At 36.1% G+C, this 11,345-nt stretch overlaps 1 protein-coding gene and 1 pseudogene across 3 annotated transcripts in view; one reads left to right on the top strand and one right to left on the bottom strand.

Annotated features, from left to right (window-relative positions):
• Positions 1-11,345, bottom strand: part of ADAM32 (ADAM metallopeptidase domain 32) — a 139,426-nt gene that overhangs the window by 10,226 nt on the left and 117,855 nt on the right. For both annotated transcript variants that reach the window (XM_017847670.1, XM_017847671.1), the window contains one exon: positions 6,727-6,813. In XM_017847670.1, coding sequence (XP_017703159.1) covers positions 6,727-6,813 — 87 coding nt within the window. The remainder of the gene's footprint in view (positions 1-6,726; positions 6,814-11,345) is intronic.
• Positions 2,454-2,864, top strand: LOC108512410 (40S ribosomal protein S12 pseudogene; annotated as a pseudogene). Its single transcript, XR_001880595.1, has one exon. The product of XR_001880595.1 is annotated as a 40S ribosomal protein S12 pseudogene (transcript).

Below are 11,345 nucleotides of genomic sequence, written 5' to 3'. Positions count from 1 at the left end.
CAGCCAACAGACACATGAAAAAATGCTCATCATCACTCGCCATCAGAGAAATGCAAATCAAAACCACAATGAGATACCATCTCACACCAGTTAGAATGGCAATCATTAAAAAGTCAGGAAACAACAGGTGCTGGAGAGGATGTGGAGAAATAGGAACACTTTTACACTGTTGGTGGGACTGTAAACTAGTTCAACCATTGTGGAAAACGGTGTGGTGATTCCTCAAGGATCTAGAGCTAGAAATACCATTTGACCCAGCCATCCCACTAATGGGGATATACCCAAAGGATTATAAGTCATGCTACTATAAAGACACAGGCGTATGTATGTTTTTTGCAGCACTATTCACAATAGCAAAGACTTGGAATCAACCCAAATGTCCATCAGTGACAGACTGGATTAAGAAAATGTGGCACATATACACCACAGAATACTATGCAGCCATAAAAAAGGAGAGTTCATGTTCTTTGTAGGGACATGGATGCAGCTGGAAACCATCATTCTCAGCAAACTATCACATGAACAGAAAACCAAATACCACATGTTCTCACTCATAGGTGGGAATTGAACAATGAGATCACTTGGAAACAGGAAGGGGAGCATTACACACCGGGTCCTATTGTGGGGAGGGGGTATGCATTAGGAGATATACCTAATGTAAATGACGAGTTAATGAGTGCAGCACACCAACATGGCACATGTATACATATGTAACAAACCTGCATGTTATGCACATGTACCCCAGAACTTAAAGTGTAATAAAAAAAAAAAAGAACCAAAACTATAAAATTACCAGGAGAAAATGTAGGAAAATAGTTCTAAGACATTGATTATGTAATTATTTTTTGGATATAACCTCAAATGCATAGGAAACATAAGCAAAAATAAACAAATGGGATTACACCAAGCTAAAAAGCTTCTACACAGCAAAAGAAGCAATCAACAAAGTGAAGAGACAACCCACAGAATAAAAGAAAATATTTCCAAACTATCCATATGACAAGGGACTGACAATCAGAATATATAAAGAGCTCAAATAACTCAATAGGAAAAAACTCCACAAATTATATGATTTAAAAAATGGGCAAAAGATCTGAATAGACATTTCTCAAAATAAAACATACAAATGGCCAACAGGTGCATGAAAAAATGTTCAACATCACTAATTATGAGAGAGATGCAAATCAAAATTAAGAGATACAATCTATATCCAGTTAAAATGGCCTTTATCAAAAAGACAGGGAACAGCCAATGCTGGCGAGGCTGTGGAGAAAAGGAAAGCCTCACACACTATAGGTGGGAATGTAAATTAGTACAGCTACTTTAAAAAAATTGTGTGGAGATTCCTCAAAAAAAAAAAAAAAAACTAAAAACAGAACTAGTATATAACTCAGCAATTCTACTACTGAGTGAATAACCAAAAGAATGGAAATCAACACTTCAAAATGCTATCTGCATTCCCATGTTTATTGTAGCTCTATTCACAATAGCCAAAATATAGAATCAATGGAAGTGTCCATGAATAGATGAATAAATAAAGAAAATGGTGGGATACATACACAATGTAAAACATAGGCTATAAAAATAATGCAATCCCATCACTCATAGCAACATGGATGGAACTGGAAGTCATTATGGTAAATGAAATAGGCTAAGCACAGAAAGATAAATATCACATGTTCTTACTCATATGTGGAAGGTAAAAAAGTGGATTCACGAAGATACAGAGTAGGTGGGTTACCAGAGGCCAGAATGTGTAACGGGAGGAGAGGGTAAAGAGATGTTGATTAATAGGTACAAATATCCAGTTTGAAAGAAGAAGTAAGACCAAGTGTTTGACACTTGGTCATCAGTAGGATGACCAGAGTTTAAAATAACCTATTGTATATTTCAGAAATAGCTAGAAGAATAAATTCAAATGTTTTAGAATAAAGACAAATGTGTAAAATGATGGATATCTTAATTATACTGATAATTAAGATATAAGATAATTATACTGATAATTAAGATAATTTTACGAATTATATGAATGTATTAATTATCATTTATACCCCCACAACAGGTACAACTATTGCCAATAAAAATAAAATTAAAATAAATAAATAAAACAATTATATTTCATACGCTGAAAGCTCTAATGGATAAAGTAGACTGCATGTAAGAACAGATTGGCAGTGTAGGCAAAGAGATAAAATTCTAAGAATCAAAAAGAAGTACTAGAGATCAAAAATACTGCAACAGAAATGAAGAATGCTTTTGATGGGCCCGTTAATAGACTAATCATGGCTGAGATGAGAAAATACCTCTGAGCTTGAGGATATCTCAATAGAAACATCTAAAACTAAAGAGTCAAAAAAAAAAAAAAAGGTTGCTCTTTCCCTGCCGCCACGGAGTCGCGTGGAGGTGGAGGCTCGCGTGCGTTCAAGATGCTGCTTCACCCGTAACCCACCGCCATGGCCGAGGAAGGCATTGCTGCTGGAGGTGTAAAGGACCTTAACACTGCTTTACAAGAGGTGCTGAAGACCGCCCTCATCCACGATGGCCTAGCACGTGGAATCCCCGAAGCTAACAAAGCCTTAGACAAGCACCAAGCCCATCTTTGTGTGCTTGCATCCAACTGTGATGAGCCTATGTATGTCAAGTTGGTGGAGGCCCTTTGTGCTGAACACCAGATCAACCTAATTAAGGTTGATGACAACAAGAAACTAGGAGAATGGGTAGGCCTCTGTAAAATTGACAGAGAGGGGAAACCCCGTAAAGTGGTTGGTTGCAGTTGTGTAGTAGTTAAGGACTATGGAAAGGAGTCTCAGGCCAAGGATGTTATCGAAGAGTACTTCAAATGCAAGAAATGAATAAATATCTGGCTCACACACCCCAAAAAAAAAGGTTGAAAAAACAGAACAGAATATCCAAGAACTGTGGGACAACTAAAAAAATGTATAACATACATGTAATGAGGATACCAAGAGGACAAAAAAGAATGGAATAGAAGAAATACTTGAAGCAATAACAGCTGATAATTTTCCAAAATTAATGTCTTACAACAAATCACAGATCAAGCAACCCCTGCCACAAAAAAATCAGGACAAATGCCAAAAATTTATACCTAGACATAATAACTTTCAAACTACAGAAAGTCAAAGATAAAGAACAAATTTGGAAAGAAGCCACAGAGAGAAAATACCATATCTATAGAGGCACAAAGATAAAAATTATACTGGACTTCTCTTCAGCAACCATGCAAGTGAAAAGAGTGAGGAGTGAAATATTTAATCCTTTGAAATTATCTTGCAAAAGTGGAAATGAAGACTCTCAGACAAGCAAAAATTGAGAGTATATATCACCAGTAGACCTGCCTTTGAAATAAATGTCAGAAGAGATTCTTCAGAGAAAATGAAAATCACAAAGGTCATCAAATGTTATTTATATAAAAAGAATAGTATTAGAGAAGGAATTAAGTGAAAGTAAACCAAAAATTTTTATTTTTCTTATTCTTAATTGATGTTACAGATAATTGTTTGCTGAGATGGGTTCACCAGGCACGAAACTGGTTCAACATTAGAAAATTAGCTGATGTACTTCATCTCACATCAATAAACTAAGGAAGAAAAATTGCATTATCATATCAATAGATACATAAAAAGCATTTAATATTAAAAAGCCAACACTCGGGCCGGGCGCGGTGTCTCACGCCTGAAATCCCAGCACTTTGGGAGGCCGAGACGGGCAGATCACGAGGTCAGGAGATAGAGACCATCCTGGCTAACATGGTGAAACCCCATCTCTACTAAAAATACAAAAAAATTAGCCGGGTATGGTGGCGGGCACCTGTAGTCCCAGCTACTCAGGAGGCTGAGGCAGAAGAATGGCGTGAACCCGGAAGGTGGAGCTTGCAGGAAGCCGAGATTGCGCCACTGCACTCCAGCATGGGCAACACAGCGAGGTTCCATCTCAACAACAACAAAAAAAAACAGCCAACACTTATTTGTGATTTAAAAGTAAATTAACAGCAAACTAGGAATAGAGGGAAAGTTTTTCATCTAACAAAATATCAAACAAAAAAACCTACAGCTGACATCATACTTAATGGTGAGATATTAGACACTTTCCCACTAAAATAAGGAGCAATGCAAGGACGTCTTCTCTCACCACTCCTATTTCAATATCATACAGGAAGTTCTAACTAATACAATAAAATAAGAAAAAAAGGTATACTGATTGGGAAGGAAGAAATAAAACTGTCTTTGTTTATATATGACATAAACAGCAATTTAGAAAATCTAAAAAGACTTGAAGAACTCTTGGAACTAACAAGTGATTGTAGCATGGTTGCAATATACAAGGTTAATGCACAAAAGCCAATAATTTTCCTATACACCAGCAATGAACAAACAAAACTTGAAATTAAAGACATAATACTATTTACATTAGCCTCCCCTCCCCCCAAAAATGAAGTACTTGGTATAAATCTAACAAAATATATATAAGATCAATATGAGAAAAACTACAAAACACTGATGAAGGAAATAAAAAGGGACTAAATAAATGAAAACACATTACATGTGCATGGATAGAAAGACTCAATGGTGTCAAGATATCAGTTCTTACTAACTTGATCTATAGATGGAACACAGTCCCTGTCAAAATCCCAGCAAGGTGTTTTGTGGAAATCAACAAACTGATTCTAAAGTTTCTATGGAGGCACAAAAGATCAAGAATAGTCAAGTTACCATTAAAAGAAGAAGAACAAAGTCAGAAGACTAACACTACCCAACTTCAACTACTGTAAGTCTGTAGGAATCAAGGCAATATGATATAGGAGAAAGAATAATCAAATGGATCAATGAAACAAAATAAGGAGCCCAGAAACTGACAAACATAAATCTAGTCAATTGATCTCCGACAAAGGAGCAAAAGCAATACAGTAGAGAAAAGAAAGACTTCAACAATTGGTGCTAGCTGGACATCAAAATGCAGGAAAAAAAAAAGAATCTAGGCACAAACCTATCACCCTTCAAAAAGTTAATCCAGAATGGGTCATAGGCCTAAATGTAAAATGCAAAGCTAAAAAACTCCTAGAAGATAACTCAGAAAAAAAAAAAAAAAAAAAAACTGGATGATTTTGGGTATTGCATAGACTTTTTAGATACAATACCAAAGGCACAATCTATGAAAGAAATAATTAAGAAGTTGGGCTTCATAAAATTAAAACCTTCTCTGTGAAAAGCACTGTCAAGAGAATAAAAAGATAAGCCACAGACTGGAAGAAAATATTTGCAAAAGACACATCAGATATGTGACTGTTATTCAAAATATGAAGAGAAAACTTAAAACTCAACAAGAAAACAAATAACTTTTAAAATGGGCAAAAAACTTTAAAAGGCCCCTCACCAAAAAAGACATATAGATGGAAAATAAGTATATGAACTATGCCTCACATATGTCATCAGTAAAATGCAAATTAAAACAGCAATGAAATACCACTACACACCTGTTCGAATGGCCAAAATCCAAAACACTGACAACAAAAAATGTTGGCTTGGATGTGGAGCAACAGGGACTCTCATTCACTGCTGGTGGGAATGCAAACTGGTACAACCACTTTCAAAGATGTTTTGTCAGTTTCTAACAAAACTAAGCATACTCTTACGATATGATATAGCAACCACAATCCTTGGTATTTACTCAAAATAGGTGAAAATTTATGTCCACACAAAAACCTGCAGAAGGATGTTTATAGCAGCTTTATTTGTAATTACCAAACTTGGAAGCAACCAAGATGTTCTTCAGTAGACGAGTGGATAAATAACTATGGTACATTCAGACAATGGAATATTATTTAGCACTAAAAAGAAATGAACTATCAAGCCACAGAAAAACATGGAGAAACGTTAAACGCATATTACTAAGTGAAAGAAACCAATCTGAAAAGGCTACATACTATATGATTCCAATAAAATGACATTCTGGAAAAGAAAAATCTAGGAAAACAGTAATAAGATCAGTGGTTGCCAAGCGTTAGTGGAGAGAGAAGGATGAACTAATGGAGCACAGAGAATTTTTAGAGTAATGAAAATACTCTCTGTATATTATAATGATGGATCTATAACATTACACATTTGTCAAAACCCATAGAATGTGAGGCACTAACAGTGAATCCTAATGTAAACTGGACTCTGGGTGATAATGATATGTCCTTGTAGGTCATCAGTTATAACAAACAGACCACTATGGTGTGTGATATTAAAATTGGAAAAGATTGTGCCTCTGTAAGATGAGTGTATATATGGAAAATCTCTGTACTTTCTACTTTCCAAAGTTTCTGTGAACCTGAAGCTCCTTTAAAAAATAAAGTCTATTTTTAAAAGTAGATAAATACAACAATAGTTTTTTATGATCCCTGTATATTCACAGACACAGGAATTACAACATAATTATCTTTCCTTTGAGAACCAGGTTAATGTATTTATCAGAAAATTTAACACTCTCTGAAAATTACCCAATTATAACAATATATATTTAGGTCATTAGCAATTTAATTCTACTCAAAATGTCTTCTGTAACTAATTATGGCTGCTGAATTTAATGACTTAATTCAGCTCTCAACTGAAGCTAGATGCAACAGAGTCTGGCACATGGTAGTGACCCAAAAAATGTCGGTAAATTAATGAATGATGCAAAAAAATGTCCAAGAAATGTGATTCAGGGAAACATACGGTTACTTACTCCATGTCCAGAACAAAGATGTTCAGAACAAACAAGTGCTAAAGCCTTAATTTTCCTTGATTCTACACATTCACGATTTATACAAATCTAAAGAACAACACATAAAAAAAAGTTTCCATGTCAGAGGGGTACAGTCATCATAACATTACAGTAAGTAATTATGTAATATAAAAGCATAGCCATTCAATGATACATTTTCCTCTAAGTACTGCTTTTGCTGCATTCCAGAAGGGTGTTTTTTGTTTTTTTGTTTGTTTGTTTGTTTGTTTATTTTGCAAGAAAAGACATTTGTGATTTACTTTCATTTTAAATTGATATTATTATTACGTTTCTTCATGTAGTTCTAAAGCAGAATAATTAAAACAATAACAAAAAGTCCAGTGTTTAAAATAATAAGAGAGTTTTAGCAAACATCTAAATAAGGATATTATATTGTCTGCTTAGGCTGACCTCACAAAGTACCATAGCTTTAAGTGGCTTCAACAACAGTGATTTATTTTCTGACAGTTCTAGAGGCTGGAAGTCCAAGATCCAGGTGTCTGCAGGGTTGGTTTCTCCTGAGGCCTCTCTTCTAGACTTGCCTTCTCCTTATGTCCTCACATGGCCTTTCCTCTACATGCACAAGCCCCTGCTGTCTCTTTGTGTATCCAAATCTATTTTTTATAAGGATGCAAGTCAGATTGGAACAAGGCTGCAGTTCCATTTAACCTTAACTACTTCTTCTTTTTTAAATTTTATTTCAATACATTTTGGGGAACAGGTGGTGTTTGGTTACATGAATAAGATTTTTAGTAGTGATTTCTGAGATTTTGGTGCAGCCATCATCCTAGCAGTGCACACTGTAACCAATGTATAGCCTTTCATTCCTTACTCCCTCCCACACTTCCCCCCAAGTCCCCAAAGTATTGTATCATTCTCATGCCTTTGCATCTTCAGAGATTAGCTCCCACTTATGAGTGAGAACATATGATGTTTTGTTTTCCATTCCTGAGTTACTTCACTTAGGATAATGGACTCCAACTCCATCCAGGTTGCTGTAAATGTCATTATTTTGTTCCTTTTTAAGGCTGAGTAGGATTCCATGGTATTTATATACCACATTTCTTAGCCACTGTGGGTTGTCTGTTTACTCTGCTGATTATTATTATTATTATTATTATTATTATTATTATTATTATTTTGCTATGCAGAAGTTTTTTGTTTAATTAAGTCCTATCTATTTATCTTTGTTTTTATTGCATTTGCTTTTGGGTTCTTGTTCATGAACTCTTTACCTAAGACAATATCTAGAGGGTTTTTCCAATGTTATCTTCTAGAATTTTTATGGCTTCAGGTATTACATTTAAGTCTTTGACCCATCTTGAGTTGATGTTTGTATAAGGTGAGAGATGAGGATCCAGTTTCATTTTTCTACATGTGGCTTGCCAGTTATCCCACTACCATTTGTTGAATAGGGTGTCCTTTCCCCACTTTATGTTTTTGTTTGCTTTGTCAAAGATCAGTTGACTGTAAGTACTTGGCTTTATTTCTGGGAGCTCTATTCTGTTCCATTCATCTATGTGTCTATTTTTATAGTGGTACCACGCTGTTCTGGTGATTATAGCCTTGTAGCATAGTTTGAAGTCGGGTAATGTGATGCTTCCAGATTTGGTTTTGGGGTTTTCTTGTTTTGTTTTGTTTTGTTTTGTTTTGTTTTGTTTTGTTTTTTGTTTTTTGTTTTGCTTAGTCTTGCTTTGCCCATGCAGCTCTTTTTTGGTTCCATATGAATTTGAGGATTGTTTTTTCCAGTTCTGTGAAGAATGATGATGGTATTTTGATGGGAATTATATTGAATTTATATATTCCTTTGACAGTATGGTCATTTTCACAATATTTATTCTACCCATCCATGAGCATGGTGTGTGTTTTCATTTGTTTGTGTCATCTATAATTTCTTTCAGCAGTGTTTCATAGTTTTCCTTTGTTAGGTATATTCCTAAGTATGTGGGGGGGGGGGGGGGGGTTGTTGCATCTACTGTAAAAGAGGTTGAATTCTTGATTTGATTCTCAGCTTGGTCACTGTTGGTGTATAGCAGTGCTACTGATTTGTGTACATTACTTTTGTATCCTGCAACTTTACTGATTCATTTATCAAATCTAGAAGCTTTTTAGATGAGTCTTTAGGGTTTTCAAGGTATATGATCATATCATTGGCAAGCAGTGACAGTTTGACTTCCTCATCATCAATTTGAATACTCTTTCTTTCTCTTGTTTGATTGCTCGGGCTAGGAATCTCCAGTACTATGTTGAATAGAAGTGATGAAAATGGGCATCCTTATCTTGTTCCTGTTCTCAGGGAAAATGCTTTCAACTTTTTCCTATTCAGTACAATGTTGCCTGTGGCTTTGTTGTATACGGCTTCTATTACCTTAAGGTATGTCCCTTCCATGCCAATTTTTCTGAGGGTTTTAATCATAAAGGGATGTTGGATTTTGTCAAATGCTTTTACTTTGTCTATTAAAATGATCACATGATTTTGGTTTTAAATTCTGCTTATGTGTTGTATTACATTTATTTACTTGTATATACTAAACTTGCATCACTAGTATGATACCAACTTGATCATGGTGGAATATCTTTTTGATATGCTGTTGTATTCAGTTAGCTAGTATTTAGTTGAGAAAACTTGCATTTTGTTTACCAGAGATACTGGTCTGTAGTTTTCCTTTTTTGTTCTTTCCTTTCCTGGTTTTGATATTAGGGTGATATTGGTTTCATAAAACAATTTAGGAAAAATTCCCTCTTTCTCTATCTTTTGAAATATTTTCAGTAGGATTGGTACCAGTTCTTTTTTTAATCTCTGACAGAATTCAGCTATGAATCCATCCAATTCTGGACTTTTTTTTTTCATTGGTAATGGTTTTTATTACCATTTCAATCTCACTGCTTGTTATTAGTCTGTTCAGAGTTTCTATTTCTTCCTGATTTAATTTATGAGGGTTGTATATTTCCAGAAATTTATCTATCTCCCTTAGGTTATCTATTTTGTGTGCATAAAGGTGTTCACAGTGGCCTTCAATGATCTTTTGTGTTTCTATGGTATAGGTTGTAATATCTCCCATTTCATTTCTAATTGAGCTTATTTAGACCTTTCCCTTCTTTTCTTGGTTAATCTCACTAATGGTCCATCCGTTTTGCCTATCTTTTCAAAGAACCAGCTTTTGTTTCATCTATTTTTCCTTTCATTGTTTCCATTTTATTTACTTCTGCTCTGATCTTTGTTACTTATTTTCTTCTGCTGGACTTGGGTTTGGTTTTTTCCTGTTTCTCTAATTCCTCAAGGTATGACTGTTATGGTTTGGCTGTGTTCCCAGCCAAATTTCATTCTGAACTCCCATATATTGTGAGAGGGAACGAGTGGGAGGTAATTGAATCATGGAGGCAGGTTTTTCCTGTGCTGTTCTTGTGAAAGGGAATAAATCTCATGAGATCTGATGGTTTTATAAAAGGGAGATTCACTGCATAAGCTCTCTTCTGTTGTCTGCCAATATGTACCTTTCACATTCCACCATGATTGTGAGGCTTTCCCAGCCACGTGGAACTGTAAGTCCATTAAACTTCTTCCTTTTGTAAATTGCCCAGTCTCAGGTATGTCTTTATCAGCAGCATGAAAAAAACTAATACAGTAAATTGGTACCAGTAGAGTGGGGTGCTGCTGAAAAGAAACCCAAAAACGTGAAAGTGACTTTGGAACTGGGTAACAGGCAGAGGTTGAAACAGTTTGGAGGGCTCAGAAGAAAACAGGAACACGTGGGAAAGTTTGGAACATCCTAGAGACTTGTCAGATGGTTTGGACCAAAATGCTGATAATGATATGAACAATACAATCCAGGCTGAGGTGGTCTCAGATGGAGATCAGGAACTTGTTGGGAACTGGAGCAAATGTGGCTCTTATTATGTTTTAGCAGAGACTGGCAGCCTTTTGTTCCTGCCCTACAGATCTGTGGAACTTTGAACTTAAGAGAGATGATTTAGAGTATCTGGTGGAAGAAATTTCTAAGCAGCAAAGCATTCAAGAGGTGACTTGGGTGCTAATAAAGGCATTCAGTTTTAACAATGAAACAGATCACAAAAGTTTGAAAAATTTGCAGCCTGATAACACAATAGAAAAGAAAATCCCATTTTCTGAAGAGAAATTCAAGCCAGCTACAGAAACTTACATGAGTAATGGGGACCCAAATGTTAATCACCGAGACAATGGGGAAATTGTCTCCAGGGCATGTCAGAGGCCTTGGTGGCAGCCTCTCCCATCACAGGTCTGGAGGTTTAGGAGGGAAAAAGTGACTTTGTGGGCCAGGCTCAGGGTCCCTCTGCTGTGTGCAGTCTAGGGACTTGGTGCCCTGCATCCAGCCACTCAAGCGGTGATTGAAAGGATCAAAGTACAGCTCAGGCTGTGGCTTCAGAGGGTGGAAGCCCAAGCCTTTGCAGCTTCCATGTGGTGTTGAGGCTGTGGATGCACAGAAGCCAAGAATCAAGATTTGGGAACCTCTGCCTAGATTTCAGAGGATGTATGAGTGTCCAGGCAGAAGTTTGCTGCAGGAGCAGGGCCCTCATGGAGAACCTCTGCCAGAGCAATGCAG

The sequence above is a fragment of the Rhinopithecus bieti genome, unplaced genomic scaffold, assembly GCF_001698545.2.
Source record: "Rhinopithecus bieti isolate Rb0 unplaced genomic scaffold, ASM169854v2 scaffold_29855, whole genome shotgun sequence".
NCBI classification, from domain to species: Eukaryota; Metazoa; Chordata; class Mammalia; order Primates; family Cercopithecidae; genus Rhinopithecus; species Rhinopithecus bieti.
The sequence above is the reverse complement of the archived record's forward strand: the minus strand, read 5'-3'. Positions and strand labels throughout refer to the sequence as shown.